We start from the raw sequence: 16,649 nt of genomic DNA, 5'->3' as shown, positions 1-16,649 counted from the left end.
GGGTAAACTTCACTTCTGAGAGATAGATGCCTGAAGAAAAAGGCTGAATAAGTCGTTAGATTTCATATAACAGAAAATTCTACTCAGTTTTACTTCAGTTTGACCCTGTAGCAAAGAAAGCAGATTAAAATATGAATACCAAGGAGAGAAAATGTGTTTCCTTTTACTGTTGTATATCCCTTGTAACAATCAAATCATTTTTCTCTTTGTCCATGTTTATACTTTCTCAAGAATCAGCAGTTACACTGGTCTGCTTGCCCTCACTCCATGTACGACTCATTTCACCTAAGCTGACTTGTCCAAAGTTCAGTGCCCATATAAATGGGTTATTTTGCCATGATCTTAAACTAACGGAGAAAAATGCATCTTTTCTGAAGCTACCTATCTTTCCATTACTTGTGGAAAGAGACTGGATGATGAAGTGAATTCAAATTCCTAATATTTAGTGGAATCCCACCTGTTAACAAAGCATTGCTACCCTTTAATCTGTTTATCTTCAGAATAGGAAGTTCTATTATTCCTATTTTCTGGATGGGTTATCAAGTCATGGAGAGTGTGACAAATGCTGCTGTATAAACTGGAGAGCAGATGTTTGCAGAAAGCTAATACAAAAAAGACATAGGAAAATAAAATCTTTTTAAATATTTGATATTCCAGGGATTTAATTATTTTACAAAGTTTGACAAGCCCTCATTTTTCATCTACTTATGTGAGATAGGACCAGATACATGCAAACACCTGAAGTTCTTCTTTAAATAAAAGTCTGTCATCAAAAGGAGGGAAACTTGATCTTTGCAGAAACTCATGTTTCTAACTTTCTGTCAATCAATAGCAGAGAACTAAGGATCTCAAAAATAATAAAAAAACCCCAACCCAAATGAAAAAAAATAAAAGCCAGAAATGGTGTCTATACAGAATGTCTTCCTCTGCTTCATAACTACCTTAGCACGTACCTGTCCTCTGTCATGATTGTACTTATAGAACAATTACATTTTCTTAATACTAAGGAAAATAGTTTTAAATACATGCTTTTTTTTCTCCCCCCCCCCAGATCTTTGAAGAAGAGCACAGTGTTCTGTACCTGGATCAAGGTGGAGTACTGGTTGCCATGAAACACACATCTCTGCCTATCAGACATCTCTGGTAATGACTCTGTGCTAAATGTCTACTGTCCCTTTTATCACATGCTAGGAAGCAGACAGTTAGGTTGCATCCAGAATTTTCTGTAGCTACAGTCTAGAAAATATCAGTTAAGATACCGGCAAACATTAACTCAGATAAATCTAAGAAATCTTGGCAATTCCAGTTTACATAGTTTCAGTTTGGCCAGAACTGAGATATCATCAATGCAATTCCACAACTTTCAAGGTTTACCACAACTTGACTTCTTGAGTTTGGTTATTTATGTAATATGTATCTGGATTATGGCTTTGTCTCTTACTAAGTTACCAAAGTACTCTTTATTCTCAGAAGTACCGATGGACTTGTCTTCAATGTGGCAGACAGGACTTATGAACCAGAGTTTTATTGAATAGATTCAGGGTTATGCAGCCAATAAGGCAAAAGTGTATCTGCTAGTTAGCTCTCTTAAGTTTGTTTGGTAGGTAGAATATAGTGCTGGTTTGCATGATTTACTTCAACCACAATCAGTGTCATATTGATATCGGAAACACACAGACCTGAGTCTTAAGAAGTAATGAATGATTCCAAACTTTGACATACACATACACCCACCACAGGGAAGACTGCTGGCCGGAAGAGGCAAAGCTCTTGTGCCCCAGAGATCTTACATCCTTAAAATGTCTTATATTAGGGACCCAAAAATAAGATGCTCAAAATAGCTTGTTTATTTTTAAAAAATCTTAGCCCTAAACTACATTTTGCATGTTAGGCATCAATCTCTAACATAACTTCATTAGTTTCTATCACTTAAGTGTTGGCCATGGGTTAGTGGTATGATGCCAAACAAGTTTGATCAATGCTTTGATTTACAATGCTTCCCCAAAAAATAGTTATTTAAAGGACTAAAACTGCATTATCCAAGAACAGAAGCTGTTTCCCACTTCTCTGTAGCAGCTGTAGTGGACTAGGGTCTCCTCAAGTAAAGTAGGAGGAGAGTAAGGAAGACACTAATTCTGCTTTCTCTACTAGGTTAAGTTTTGATGAAGGGAGATCTTGGAGCAAGTACAGTTTCACATCCCTCCCACTGTTTGTAGATGGAGTTTTAGGGGAGCCTGGAGAAGAAACTCTTATCATGACGTAAGTGAGCATGACATCATGCTACTGTTGATGGGAACTGCACCATAAAAATCTTACGAGAGTTGTTTGTAACAATAGCATTTCTGGTTGAGGGCCAAACAGTACTATCTGAAGCCAGGAGTATGCAGTCTTCTGTTTTAAATCATCAGTGTTTATTTGTGATATGATTGAAGGAATGACAACATGGTTCCTTGCAAGCTGCAAAAACATTGTCACTTAGCTTATCAGCATGAAACCTGACTCCTCAAATTCAATGTGGTTTAAAGCTCAGCAGATGAATATTTGAAAGAAAAAAGTTGCGGCATTTTTGTAACAGAGTTTTTGCTGCTACTTTCTTTTTTTTTTTTTTTAACAGACAGAAAAATTAAGTCATTCTTTTATAAAAATGAATGACAAAATGTTGCCTGGAGTCTGACTCATGAAAAATTATGATTAGTTTCAACATGGTATGCTGAGTTCTGCATGGTGCATAAATCTAGATTCACCGTGCCAGAAACTGTGACATTTTACCTGAGATCAGATTTGCAAAAACAGAAGGAAAATTCAGTTTCTGTCTGTAAAAAAATGGACTGACCTGTAATAAAGAGAATATGTGGTTTGGAGTACAACCTGAGTTAATAGAGGTGCATGAAGAATGTTCCCTTCGGGTTCCGATTTTAATTCGTGTGGAAGGGATTACGAAAGTTTTATAATTGAGGTATCAAACTCCTATAGATATAACTGTCTCCGGCCCCACACAAGTCTTCCCTGTATAGTCATTTTGCGGATTGATGTAAGTGGGAGGATAATGATCCACAGGATAAAAGCTACATGCAATTTTTAAAAAGGTTGTAGATATTTAGCAGTCTAAGTATCACTTCCACTATGTCAGTCAAATAAAAATCAGTGGGACTGACACTTCTAAAGCAATCTCTGTTGGAAATTTGTGGGTGAGTGTATCTCTGTAACGACCACACTCCATTTGGTGCTACTTTTTACTGTATGCTCTTTCTACTGGATTCTGTAGAGTGTTTGGACATTTCAGCCACCGCTCAGAGTGGCAGCTGGTGAAAGTAGACTACAAGTCCATTTTTGATCGGAGGTGTGCAGAAGAGGACTACAGGCCCTGGCAACTCCATAGCCAGGTGAGAAACAAGGAGGCTGGGATCTGACCTGAAGCAGCTAATGATCGTACAATTAAAGACCAGTGTGATCCAATATCTCTTCTTGTTAGTTTGGTGTATCAGATTATCGCTTACTGGATGGGTCTGTTTTAACACATAGGTGCATTGGCCTCAGACTGCGAGCCCTGAGGAGCATTTTGGGTTTCATTCTCCATGTAGGCAATTATCTCAGACTTATCCAGAGCAGAAGAATGCAACAACAGCAGAAGCACTGCCACTGGAAGAGGCCTGAGCTCCTTTACTCTTACATCTTCCATCCAATTTCCCTGTCCTTACCTCCTTTCTCTTCCTCCTTCAGTGTCCTCAGAGCCAGTGTCTTGAGACCCTTCTAGTTGCTTTCACACTGGTTTCTCCAAATTCCTGACCTCTCAGCCTCATTTCTTACTTCCTTGGTTTCATCCTTGTTCTGTCTCTCTCAGCAGTGGTACTTCTGCTGTGGGAGTCAGGCACTTTATTCCCCAGTTTGTTTGGCCCTCAAGCCCTGTCCCCTGCATCCCGGATGCTGCTGCTGCATCACTCCAGAACCATTGTTTAAGTGCCCAGCAAGGTAATGTGCTCCACACAGTGCCTGAGCCTGGCTTGGGGCACCTTCCCAGCTCTGCCAAGTTTGACACAACAACCTGTGTTACATCAGGTTAGAATAAAACATGGCCTGAATTCTGTGGTTATATAAACACCACAGGCTCCAGTGAAGTCTAAAGAGAAACACCCATTTATATCATCAAAGGTTGTCTTTCTGTATATAACTTACTGGGAAAGAATTTAATAATGAATATGAAATGAAAGTAGATTGACTCAGACTAGCTGCTCACACAAGGCACAACTCCACAGTAAAAATGTTATGACTTACCAGTTATGACTTAGATCTTTAGATGTTGAAAATCAGTACAGCTTCCTTGAAATTCAAGGAGGCATAGCATTTTACACCAGTTGCCATTTGGGCCCTTCTGTTTCATGGGCAAATCAAAGCCATGAAAAGCTTCTCTTTCCTACAGCAATTTTAACAGCATGAAAGGTAACAAGTGCAACCCCCCCTGTATTTTGTTCTTTACTTTCTTGTGCTTGCATAAGCAAAAATGCCAAGGATTTTGCAGTTTATCTTTGAGGATGTTGGCTTTGGAGCTTGCAGAACTATTTTTAGGAAGGCTGCTGTGGCCTTTGATTTGCTTTCCATTGAGATTACAAGGCTGAGCCTTGTTCCCTAGATAGAATTATTTAGCAGGGTGTTGAAGACAGTATTGAAAAGACAAAGTTTTACAAGTCAAACCCTGTAAAACCTGAACTCATACTCTGTGGAAAGTATTTACATATATACATATTACTAGTTTCTAATGAACAAAATTATTGCCAAAGAGATCAGACCAAAGAAAGAGACCTGCTCTGTGTCTCAGATTGCAGAGGGATCAGACTGTGTTTTCAGTTGCTGTGAAACTAATCTATAAACGAGAAATGGGCCTGGATCAATTACTCATTGGATTTGGAACAAAATCAGAACTGAATGAGATACATAAGTAACCTCAGATAATTTCTTAGTGTGTATTGGAAAAGCTGTGTTAGTTGCAGTTAAAGCTTCAGTAGCTTTAATTAGCTCCAGTGTACTGACATGGCATTTGACTTCCCATCCTCTTCCCTTGAGTCACAGCTCCCATTGCACAGGCTTGGAAAAAATGGGTGGTACAAATAGCCTGGTGGGTGTCAGAGAAAGATATTTTTGGTTTTGTTTCCAGGGAGAAGCTTGCATCATGGGAGCAAAAAGGATCTACAGGAAGCGCAAGTCAGAGAAGAAATGCATGCAAGGAAAATATGCTGGGGCTATGACCTCGGAGCCATGTGTGTGCACAGAGGCAGACTTTGACTGGTGAGCAGTGGGCACAAGAACTGTTTACTCTTTACCACACCAATGCAGAGCTCACTAGAGATGCCATAGGCTTGCAGAGAATAGAAATTAATGAACATGTAAGTGGCCAAATAGGTTGCTCCCTGGTAGTGCAAGTATGTCAATCACTAGAGATGCTATAGGCTTGCAGAGAATAGAAATTAATGAACATGTAAGTGGCCAAATAGGTTGCTCCCTGGTAGTGCAAGTATGTCAAAAGAAGGAAAGGTGGAATAGGTATGTGTAATCTGCTAAGGCTCCCACAGAATTGGTGCTGAACAAACCATTTTTCAGGTTACATCTGAACTCTGTGCAGCATTAAGATAAAAGGCCCATTTAACACATCTAACCTCAGCAATGACCAGGGATGTCTGTGGAAGTAGTATGTAAGACATATATAGTGTGCATAAAAAATAAGATAAATTCTTTATACATATAAATTCTTTATACATACACACACACATGTATGTATGTGTAAAAGTAAATATATGCATATTCAGATTCTGGAAATCAAGTATCTAGGGAATTCCTGGGGCATTTCTTACATCTGGACCGTCATGTTTGATAGTATCCAACAGACGGTGCCTTCATGGTTTGGTTTAATCTCCTTCTGAAGTCTTTTCTCTTCTGCTGTATGCTATGGGAAATAGAGTCCATTGGTGAGTTATGAACGGTGTGATAAAATGTTCAGCTTCTAGTTTAATTTCAAGATTCCTGCTGACTCACAGCAATTTGCACAAAAAATGCAGGGAACCACATTATTGAAATCTCTCTGTCACCTGTTTTCTCCAAGTCTGAAACAGTCATGAGTATCTCAGAAGAGAGAAATGGTGGCTCCTTGGCAGTGCTGATAAAAACCCTTTGTGCCTCACCCAGCTAGATCTATGCCACGTTATTAATTAAGCTCAGCATCTGTAACACGCACCCTGAAGGGGTTCATCTTATAAATATTTGTTTCTTGCTATATGAGTTCACTCCAGGACCATGAAAATTTACAGCATTTTCTTTCTCACCCTCCCATAACTGTAGTTATATCAGTTTTTCTGTATAAGGTCTCAGAATCACAGGAGGCTTTTCCATGTGTCAAAAAAAGTAAATCCTGTTGCACCAAACAACAAAAATTATGAGCACACTTGGGCACTGATTCACTGAATATAGTTTCCTGATTATTTCCTCATCCTCCAATGAGTTCTCTGTTACGGAGAAGATATGTCAGTTCTGTGTGTCGTTCATCATTTAAGTGCCCAAAGATCTTGTATTTCAACCATTTAAGATATTGCTAGTAATATAAAAAAGATATCAGCCAACCAGAAAAACATGTATAGGAAGGAAATTCCCTGAATGTTTTGACCCTTTTGTAGTGCATGCAGTACAAAGCTGTGCCAAGCTCATGCCCAGGCTCAAGAGAATAACTGGTGGGATTGACTCATGGTCAGTCCATTAGAGGTTAAACCCCTTACACTCCTAAGGGACACACACTCATGAAACTCTTCTGATAAAAATCCGCTTTCCTTTCAGAACTTCTCTCTGAGAACGTATGTTTTTATTTCATGAAAATTGATTGTGTGGTTTGCTACTACAAAACTTTTTTGCTAGGTACAGAACAAAAGTACCATGGTGACATTTGCTGGAGGGAACATGCTTTCATTTCTTTTACATTCACTTCGAGGAAACTTTCTGCAAAAGGTCTGCTGAGTTGTGAGATAATCTTTAAGAGAAAGCTTGGATGGTTGGGGAAGTATGACAGATGCTCACAGTTCACATGCATCAACAAGCTCCCTCAAATCTGTTGGAAGAGGCAGAATTAGGACTTTGCAAAAGTCATCTTGTTAAAAGTAGCCTGAGAAAAATACCCTTAAAAATACTGCAGGTCTCTGTGCTGAGCTGACTGGTAGAAAGCCTTCCTGACCTAGTAAGGCCTTCTCCTTCTGATGGAATCAGCTTTGGTTTAGAGCAGACTGTCCTGATCCCCGCCAATTCTCTCTGAGTTCTTGTTATTCCTACAGTCCTCAGATCTGGATTTTTACTTTATCCATTTCAGCTTCCTTCCCTACTGACTGAGGAAAAAAAGACTGAGACATTGCTTTAAGCATTCAGTTCAGAAATATTTAGCAACATAGTTTTACATAGATTTGCCAGAGAAGGACAGAAAAGCCACAGGGAACAGAAGAGAGAGGTTTATCAAGGAAGGATAAAAGAGATGGCAAGAAAAAAGCAATTCTGCTGGTTCAACTGAATTTCTCAGCCCAGTTTTATTGTGCTAAGAAAGGCAAAGCTGCTGCTCTGCCATACCATCAGTGCCTGCCTTGTTGAACTCTGCACTAGGCTTCACTGCTGATACACCCAGCAGAAGTTGGTCCAAAGAGGCATTTGGAGGAAAATCAGTGAATGGATTCTTGCTGTGGAATGATGTCCTCTGTGGGGTCCTTCCTGCAAAAGGAAGAAGCACTTTAATCATCCTCACTGATGACATTTCAGCAGTGCTTTTCAGTTCTCTATTTCTCTTTTTTTTCTGGGGAGGGCTCTTAACTGAAGGAGATTGAAGGGGACATGTGTCCCCCAGGCAGGGAGAAGCCCCTTAGCTGACTGCACTTGATTTTGCAATCTTGAAATAAGCTGGGCAGCTTTTTCTATTAACATCAATGGTTACAGGACCCACACTTGTATACAGAATTAAAAAAGACAACAATCCCTGCCGTAACCAGTGTAGGACTTTCTTTGCTGTTTAAAAACTGAATTTATATGGAGGAAATTTTATTACCTAAGCTTGTCAGAGCTTGGAGTAAAAAAATGTATCTCTGTGGTCAGGTAAAGAAAAAAAAAAAAAAAAAAAAGGTATTATTGCTGAAAAAATGCCAGTTATAAAAGACATAAAGATTTTATAATGTTTTTTCTCCTGGTAATATCACAGAACTCCAGGTTCACTTCAAATCAGTATTCAGCCCATGGTAGTTCTTTCTCAGAGAACAGGGCACATTTGTTTATTGTTTTACGCAGCAACAAAACTGAGTGACATTAAAAATGACTGTAGTTTTTCTAGCCTTGGGAACCTGAGCTCTTCCGACTGTAGACGTCTCTTATCATGGGCTAGAACCAAAACTAGCTGGGGATAGGGTCGAAGTGGCAGGTATTTGTTCTCCGTGCAGGGGCTGAGGCTCGCAGCCAGAGGGCAATAGCGCTTCAGAAATACGGGGGAGTGGAAATGTGCAGAAGCCCTCGGCAAATCTTGCCCTAGCAACGGCCTAGAAACGAGAATGTCCTTCTTCATTTAATTGATTTGGGTAAATGGATGATACCGTTACTTGTGTGTTATTAAAGCATTAATTTTCCCAGTTTCCTTACATTGTGTTCCTTCCTGCCGTTTGAGCATTATTACAGCAATATCTCTTCAGTCGAAACACCTCCTAGACGCGGATGGAAATCTTTGGTGGTGTTCATCCTTCAGCTAACTGTCTCCCAGGTCCCTTAATAGAAGCTTTGAGTTAAGTGTCTCACTGTCTGAACCCACGGTCATTAATACTGAGGGCTGCTTCTATCAATATTGCCATATCTTGCACCTTCATGGGAACTATGAACCTGTTGGTACTGGTGCGAGTGACTTTGAATAGTCAGAAAGGCACAAAGAAGCCTTAGTGCAACTGAGAATCGGGTCTATTTATTTCACTGATGATATCAACAAGGTTCTGGCTAGCTCTTTTTTTATTGTCTGGCATTTAAATTGCAGACCTGCCTGCTAAGTTTATTCTTACTCTAAAACATCAGAGTCCTGTGTCATGAGAAACTGTCCTGACAAACTGTGAGGAAGCAGAAGGCAAATACTGAATGTGATTAGACTCTGTTGGCTTTGTGTGTTACCAATGATAAGTTCAGATGATTATGCAGGTGCCAGTTCTGAAATACACATACATTTGCACATTTAGGTTAACTAACTTTGCTTTATCATTGAAGTAGGCTTGGTTAGTTAACGAATAGTAATTTTGAATGAACTTTTTGTTTGTTTTGAATGCTTGTGGAAAATGCAGAATCACTATGCAAAGTCTACAGTGCATCTCTGCATCGTTAGGGGTCTAGAGATCTACCATGCATGAATTTACTGGAAAGATTCTGGGAATTTCAGGTTCCCTGTTAACATAAGCTGGTATAGTTGAACTCCAAATACTGTAATGCAATTATAATCGTATGCCTTCATAGATCCATAATTCAAATACAGCTGAATCCATCCTTCTCTGAGATAAATCCCATGTCAGATTCTGTAGGACTGGGAAGCAAGCACAGCTCCCCTTTAACACAATTCTACATTTTTATCATAGTTCAATATTAGACAATGGTATTAAGTGAATAAAAAGGTGGTAAGACTTTTCCTTGTCTGTGGCTACAGTTATTTTTTTCTACAAGGGCTTTTGGAAACTGCAGAACAATGGTGACTATAATCACAGATACCTCAATTCCACCTCATTTAATGTCTGAAAAGTTCACAAAGAACAGCATACAAAACCATAAGTAGCATTTTCAGGTTTTGGTGTGGTTGACCTTAAGGTAAAGCTGTTAGTGTTAAGGAATGTTAAGTCATTTTTTGATTTTTGGAAGGTATGAGCATGGCAATCACTCATGTGACTTAACTGGTGATTTCTGTATCTTAAAACAATGGGATTTTAATAATTTCATGTGGATTTACATGACAGTATGTTTGTCAGGTCTGTACTCAAACTACAAACTTCCTTAAAGGATTTAATTTCCTTTTATTATTACCTGTGCTGCAAATAAGCTTAGATAATGGAATTTACCGTGAGCTTTGAGCAGGGATATAGAACTTCTGGTATTAATTCATATCTGTCTCTAATTACAGAGAAGGACTTGCAATTCCACTTGACTAGGACACATAAAATTCCAGTTTAAACCAGTAAGAGGGGCCAGGGTAAGACCATCCTCAGTGAGAGCCACAGGATGGGTTGCTTCATACTAATAAAACAGTCCCTGCTGGTAAATGCTTCCCACTCTCTTGACAGATACATTATCTATTTCACCTGAATTCTTTTCAGGCAGGCACAAAATATCATCAATATATGCAAATTCAAATTCTCAGTTACCAGGCAATGACTCCACTAGCTGATTGCAGTCTAAAGCTGAAGCCTTCCCTCTCTCCAAATTCTGCTATACTAGCTCGTGCTATGGCAATCCAATCGATGCTAATGCTTGTTGATTGCTACGAAGCCTGTTGTGCCAAATTGTAGGCAGCAATTTGTTGTCAGTATCAGTGTTCTGCGTGCACCAGCCTGTAGCCAAGGAATTCATTAGATTCCAAGACTGCAGAGGTGAATGAGCGGCTGGTGCATCTGTAGAGAGATATGGAACAGCAATTCATGTCATTTACTGGGATGATATTTCTGCAGGGCCTTAATGAGCCAGACGATTTGCAAGCCTGAAAACAACAGTGTGAAACTTCTATGCTTATAACTATTTCTGCTGTGGAAAATCCTATGATTTCATTCTCTTCACTCTGAGAAATATGATCCAAGTATAGTCAAAACTAGTTAAGTCAAGCTTGGTTTGTCCAGATGTGCAAGCACTAACAGGAACCAAAATTATGGTATGAGTCTAGACGTGTGTATAGTAAGAAATCCCAGACTGATACTACTCTATCAAATTAGACTATGGGTACTGATCCCCTCCGAGACAGATTGCACTGTATTATTTTGGTTTGTTTTCACCTAACTGATTATATTGTGTGTGTACAGTGTTACAGCTTTTTAATCAGTGACACGTGGTAACCTAGGAATACAGTACTGTGGAGTGTTGACAAATGAAGTACAAAATTACAGGAGTCCCACTTGTATGTAAATATTTGTTTTCTCTAAGCAAATCAGAACAGTGTTATTCTTCATTATAAAGTGTATTTTGCAGCTATAGTGTTCTTACTCCAACAAGTATGATTAGAGAAGCACATGGCAGTGGGAGAATAGGCTGGCTGATGCTTTCAAAGCAATTAAGCAACATTCAGTCACTAGCATCTGAGTAAATAGATTGATGAAAATTCAATCAAAAAACTGAGGAAAAGACCATTTAGGTCATCTACTTCATTGCCATTTCCTAGAGTATGTTCTCAATTACTAGTTGTAGATATCCCAAGCATCACAGCTGCCAAAATGTTCCTTTGGAATAGTCATGCAGTCTAATAGATGTTTAGTTTTCCCAGGTGATACCCAGCTTTAAATTTCTTTTGCTTAATGCCTTCCTTTAAATTTCTCCTTTCTTAGATTACCTCAAACCTTTTTTTTCCTCCTGATTCAGAAAAGTTTCAGGCAGGAGTAAAAGTGGTGACAAAATTCTCAGTGTCCTGCTTTTCATAACAAGTATAAAAAATTTAACAGAAATAAATTGCAAAATATTGTCTCCTTTTTTTTCTTCTCATATCTCAGATCAGTACCAGACTACTTAAAATTGTTTAACAGTGATTCATTAGATTTTTCTTCTAAGCCATCGTACATTGATCTAGAAAGAAAAAGACATTTGAAAAAAGTCTTCATTATGTTAAGCATCCATGTTGTTGTTAATATTATTCTACAAATATCATTGATCTCACTGCTGCCTATTACGAGATGCTGAATCCAGTAGCCTGATAGAGGTGAGGTTGATGCAGCTCTGTGTCCCCTGACCCAAGCAGTAACAAAGTTGAGCCTGTATGTACAGTACGTGTATGTATATGTACTCGTCTGGTGACACAGATCAGCACAAACAGAAAACACAGCACTCACACAAACACCAGTTGCCTCATTCTGTTCCCCTCTAGGGTTGATAAAGATGAAATACCGTTTGTGGACAATACCTGCACTATAAACATACATACAGTATTGATCCCACCAGTACCCATCTTTATCCAGTATCTGGCCCCTGGATGCCTTGCTGACAACTGGGCATCCCTTACGCATAGACATACACACAAGCGTAACAGGTCTCACAAGCAGGTCCACACCTATATGGCTTTACACCAGTAGCCATTACCCCTGACCTCTTGGTCTCTCCAGTAACCAACTCACAGATTTATCCCATGATATCCAGCCCAGACTTATGAGCACATCAGCACCTAGCTCACAAGTCTTTTATCCTACCCTCTGGTTTGTCTGGCTTGGTGCTCACCTGCACAGTATGCACACACTCCAGTCAGTCCAGTTGCTGAGAGTGCGGGCACATGGATCCCTGTGACTTGTGGTCTGAGTCCAGTTTCTGAGACTTAGACCAACAGACACACACACACACACATACCAGATAGCCCCTCACCCAGGAAAACAGAAATGGGGATGCCAGCTACTCTTCCATGGCATGACATAATGAGCCCCATACCCCTGTGTGCAGTAACCCCACTCAGTTATCTTCAAAGTCATCTGGGGAGGATCTCTCCCATTGATGATCTGGTAGGTCTCACCCTGGCCATGGGCTGATGGCTTTTCCTGTGACAGCCCTGGGAGCTTGGGAAGGGGCTCCACTGGCTACGACCAGGTTATTGGGGTTCTTCTGCCTACTGTTTTTCCTCTCTGCTTCTTTATGTATAGAGAGATGAGCCTTTAATCATGTAATCTAATGCTGCCCTAATCCTCTCTTAAGACTATCAGGCTGCTTGGTACCAAGACATTAAAGATAATAAGAAAAAAAAGGGCTTTGCAAAGAATTGCCATTTTAAGATCATGTTGCAACTAGAATATTGGAATGGAGTTGGTGGACTCTGTCTGTATAGCAGTTTTCAGAAATGACATCCTGTTAACTTTTCTGTTATGGACAAAGCTCAGTAAAAGGAATAAGAATGATTCTCTAACCAAACAGTTCTCGTTACTCAACAGCTGGAGACTAAAACCACATGTGAATGAAATACTGATTAAAGAGGTTTTTGGTTTTTATTTGTTCCACAATAACAATTTTTATAGAGTCTTTGTTTATCTGGAATCAAAACAAATTTGAACTGTTGCTTAGTGGAACCAAAACAAATTTAGTCATAGCTAAACCCAAATTGGGACTACAATTACAGTTTGACTCGTTTCTAACACACGATTTTTGGTAACATTTCCTCTTCCAAACTAAATTAGAATTGAAGATCACAGTCCATTACCAAATATGCTGTTTCAATTACTAAATGTGCCTTCGGCCGAGAGCTCTCTCAGGGCTGTAAATTTTTCTCTACAACTCATGTGATATAGTTTCCAAATACAATGAACTGTTTAGCACTTCAGTTTTCTACTATATGACTGATACATATAGCATCAGTCATATCACTGATACAGTGATAAAGCTTAGCTTAGATCTCTAGCTTTTATTATGTTTGAGTCTAGAGCTGAACCCAAGAAGCACTGTTAGACTGTGGAGCGAGAACACTTAAAGCAATAGCTCATAAACTACCTGGTCTGGTTCTGCTTGTTTATACTGGAACATATTCAAGGTAACTCTACTCCCCAAAAAATCCCTAATACAGAATGAATCTGGTTTATCAAAAAAAAATCAGAAATCCTAGTTGAACAGTTTAGGAAGATCAAAACTTGTAGCAGTAGTAGAAAGTGTGAACTAATACCTGTATTTGTTCTTTTGCTTTTTATGTGGTGGTTTCTTTTAATGCTAAAACAGTGATTATGGATATGAACGTCACAGCAATGGGCAGTGTTTACCAGCATTTTGGTATAACCCATCTTCCTTGTCGAAAGACTGTAGCCTTGGACAGAGTTATCTCAACAGCACTGGGTAAGTGGCACACCAGACTATATTTTGGGAGAGCACTCATATGGACTTTAACCCAATGACAACTATAATAATACATGTGTCTCAAAGCTCGCTGAAGCCCTCGGGGCCTCTTCTTTCCTGGCTTTGTTAGGTTGCAGAGTCTGGCACCCCAGATCTCCATCACATATGGTCCAGAACTTTCTCTGAAAAATGATGCCTTAAAGAAACTTGGGGGGGAAACTGTAAGGTAAAGGCCAAACCATTAATGTCTGAAAAGACTCCTGTTAAAGTCATGTCGGATCAGATGAGGCAGAAATGGTGGAAAACACATTAGAGGAAAGTGATGAAACTAATGTACATGTGAACTGACGTAATAGATGGGCAACTAGCCCAAATGCTGATTATTCTTTGGCTGTCTTGGAAGTCAATAGAAGATGTAGTTTAAGTTAAGATACTGACCTCAAACTTTATTTCTGATGCAAGTGATTAAAGCAAACAAAGCAACCCAAGCTGTGTTTTGGCATTTTGAACACTCAGAGATAGGCAGACTTTGCTGTTTTCTTCAACTCTTATTTTCATAGCTGTCAAGGGTTGCATCTTTAGAGGGAGTTGCCTCACAACTGATGAGAAATGGAAAGTATGTGAGAAAAGCTGTTAAACTGTGCCTCAGTATAATAATTAAATACAATTCCATACTGTATGTGTATATATTTTATTAATAACTTTATAATTATTTAGCAGGTAGCATAGATCATCGTATAATTTTATGTTTTAGGCAGTTCATTAATATGTGGTATATAGATGTGCTATGTAGGAAAATACTGCATGCCATTAGCAACAGTATTAACTGCTTGTATGTTAGGCACATGAGGAATGCTTGGCTGAAACAAATGCTAAAATATATTTAGGAATCTCTTTTCTTCCAGTCTCCTTAGTCTAAAGAAATCTCAAAAAATACCTCCCTTTTCCCAGTTAATCCTGTTATGCTCCCTGTCAGCATCTTTCTGACAGATTTCTTTTCCTTTTCAGATACCGGAAAGTTGTTTCTAATAACTGCACGGATGGTGTGAGAGAACGATACACAGCAAAACCACAACAATGTCCTGGCAAAGCTCCCCAGGGCCTTCGCATAATTACGTCTGATGGCAAACTGACAGCCGAGCAAGGACACAATGTCACTTTCCTGTTGCAGCTGGAAGAGGTAGGCTCTATTTTTATGTTGCGTTCCAGGCCCCATGGGTGTATTTGAGTCTGATTCATGCTAGACAAAGTTTGGAAAGTGTTGAAGAGGTGAACCAAAAGACTGTGGGATAAAGTCAGTCAGCTCCATGATGTAGCTGGGTGGAATTTGCTCTAAAATGGAGTGGATAATGTATGGAGATGGTAAGACTGTGAGAGTACTGTGGTTGCATAGGGTAATAGCTGGAAGAAGTTGATAAAAACTGGGAACTGGTTTGGTTTGAAAATTTCACAGTTAATTGGAGAGTGCAGGTTTAAATCCTGATCCCCACCCTTAACTGTGCTTTTGACTTCTTGCTGTGTTTGAAACTCAATTTCCATTTTACTTGCCCCCCCCTTTCAACCAAACATGGCGCAAAGTCCAAGTGCAGGTCTGTCCCCATTACACAAGTTGGAACATAGTATTTAGACATTTGTGGATGAAATCTCAGCAGCAGCAGCATCAAGGATGAAATTGATTGCAAATGTGAAGCTGATTCAGACTCTGATCAGAACCTGTATTTTTGTTACATCTGTAACTTAACTTGGTATTTCATGGTTCTACTCCATTTCTGAATCTGTAGAAAAACGTTTAAAATCTTTTTGCCTGTTTTTTCTTCTCCACACTTCTTTATCTATGTTCAATTGTAGGCTCTCAAATAATAATATTCACAAAGTAACTATTTCCTCTTTTCCCCTAATCCAGTTTGATTTCTTTAAGCTTCTCCCCATTTCCTTGTGTAGCTGGCCAATAAATCCTAAAACAACTATGCTTTTACACTAAGGGACAATGTACATCCCTTTACAGTTTAGAGCATTTATGGAAATTACTTCTGACCCTCTCCATAAGTAAATGTCATCTGCAGTGAGGAAAGAGAAATGAGGATGACCTCTGGAGCTGTGTTTTTTAGGGGTGTGTTGGGTTTTTTACATCTGTATTATTGACGCTTTACCCAGTAGACAGGTGTCCTGATTTGTAAAGGGAATAACATATAATAAATTATATCTAACCTGAAGCAGTAGTTTGACCTGAATGTTTATCTCCAAAATGTGGTCACTTTATTTCAGTAGTGACAGTCATACAACATTGCCTCTGTAGATCTGTCCTAGAAGTATAAACATGTAATTTCATATGGATTAATTATTAATGTCTGTGTTTAAAGACAAAAAAGAAGTCCAAAACATGATTCAGAGTTTTCAGGCTTTATAACGAATTTTTAAAATTTTTAAAAATATTTTAAAAAGTGTTTGTGGCATGTCCTTTCTATTCTCAGCAAAGTTTTAAAACAGACTGAGAGAAGGAGATGGGTAATCTGAGAAGTCAGTCACAAAACTATCCAAGAATTATGCCAATAGTTAGAAGGAGAGACAATCACCCACAGTGGGGGAAACTCAGGACAAATGTTCTGCTCTTATTTCTGTGAGTTTTTCAG

The 16,649-nt window shown here is 39.1% G+C and overlaps 1 protein-coding gene across 3 annotated transcripts in view; it reads left to right on the top strand.

Moving 5' to 3' along the window:
• SORCS1 (sortilin related VPS10 domain containing receptor 1) overlaps positions 1 to 16,649 on the top strand; it is a 300,163-nt gene that overhangs the window by 243,598 nt on the left and 39,916 nt on the right. For all 3 annotated transcript variants that reach the window (XM_074907687.1, XM_074907689.1, XM_074907688.1), the window contains exons 13-18: positions 1,052 to 1,143; positions 2,152 to 2,259; positions 3,266 to 3,383; positions 5,150 to 5,280; positions 13,906 to 14,019; positions 15,028 to 15,199. In XM_074907687.1, coding sequence (XP_074763788.1) covers positions 1,052 to 1,143; positions 2,152 to 2,259; positions 3,266 to 3,383; positions 5,150 to 5,280; positions 13,906 to 14,019; positions 15,028 to 15,199 — 735 coding nt within the window. The remainder of the gene's footprint in view (positions 1 to 1,051; positions 1,144 to 2,151; positions 2,260 to 3,265; positions 3,384 to 5,149; positions 5,281 to 13,905; positions 14,020 to 15,027; positions 15,200 to 16,649) is intronic.

Source organism: Athene noctua, chromosome 5 (genome assembly GCF_965140245.1).
Source record: "Athene noctua chromosome 5, bAthNoc1.hap1.1, whole genome shotgun sequence".
In the NCBI taxonomy this organism is placed as follows: Eukaryota; Metazoa; Chordata; class Aves; order Strigiformes; family Strigidae; genus Athene; species Athene noctua.
The sequence above is the reverse complement of the archived record's forward strand: the minus strand, read 5'-3'. Positions and strand labels throughout refer to the sequence as shown.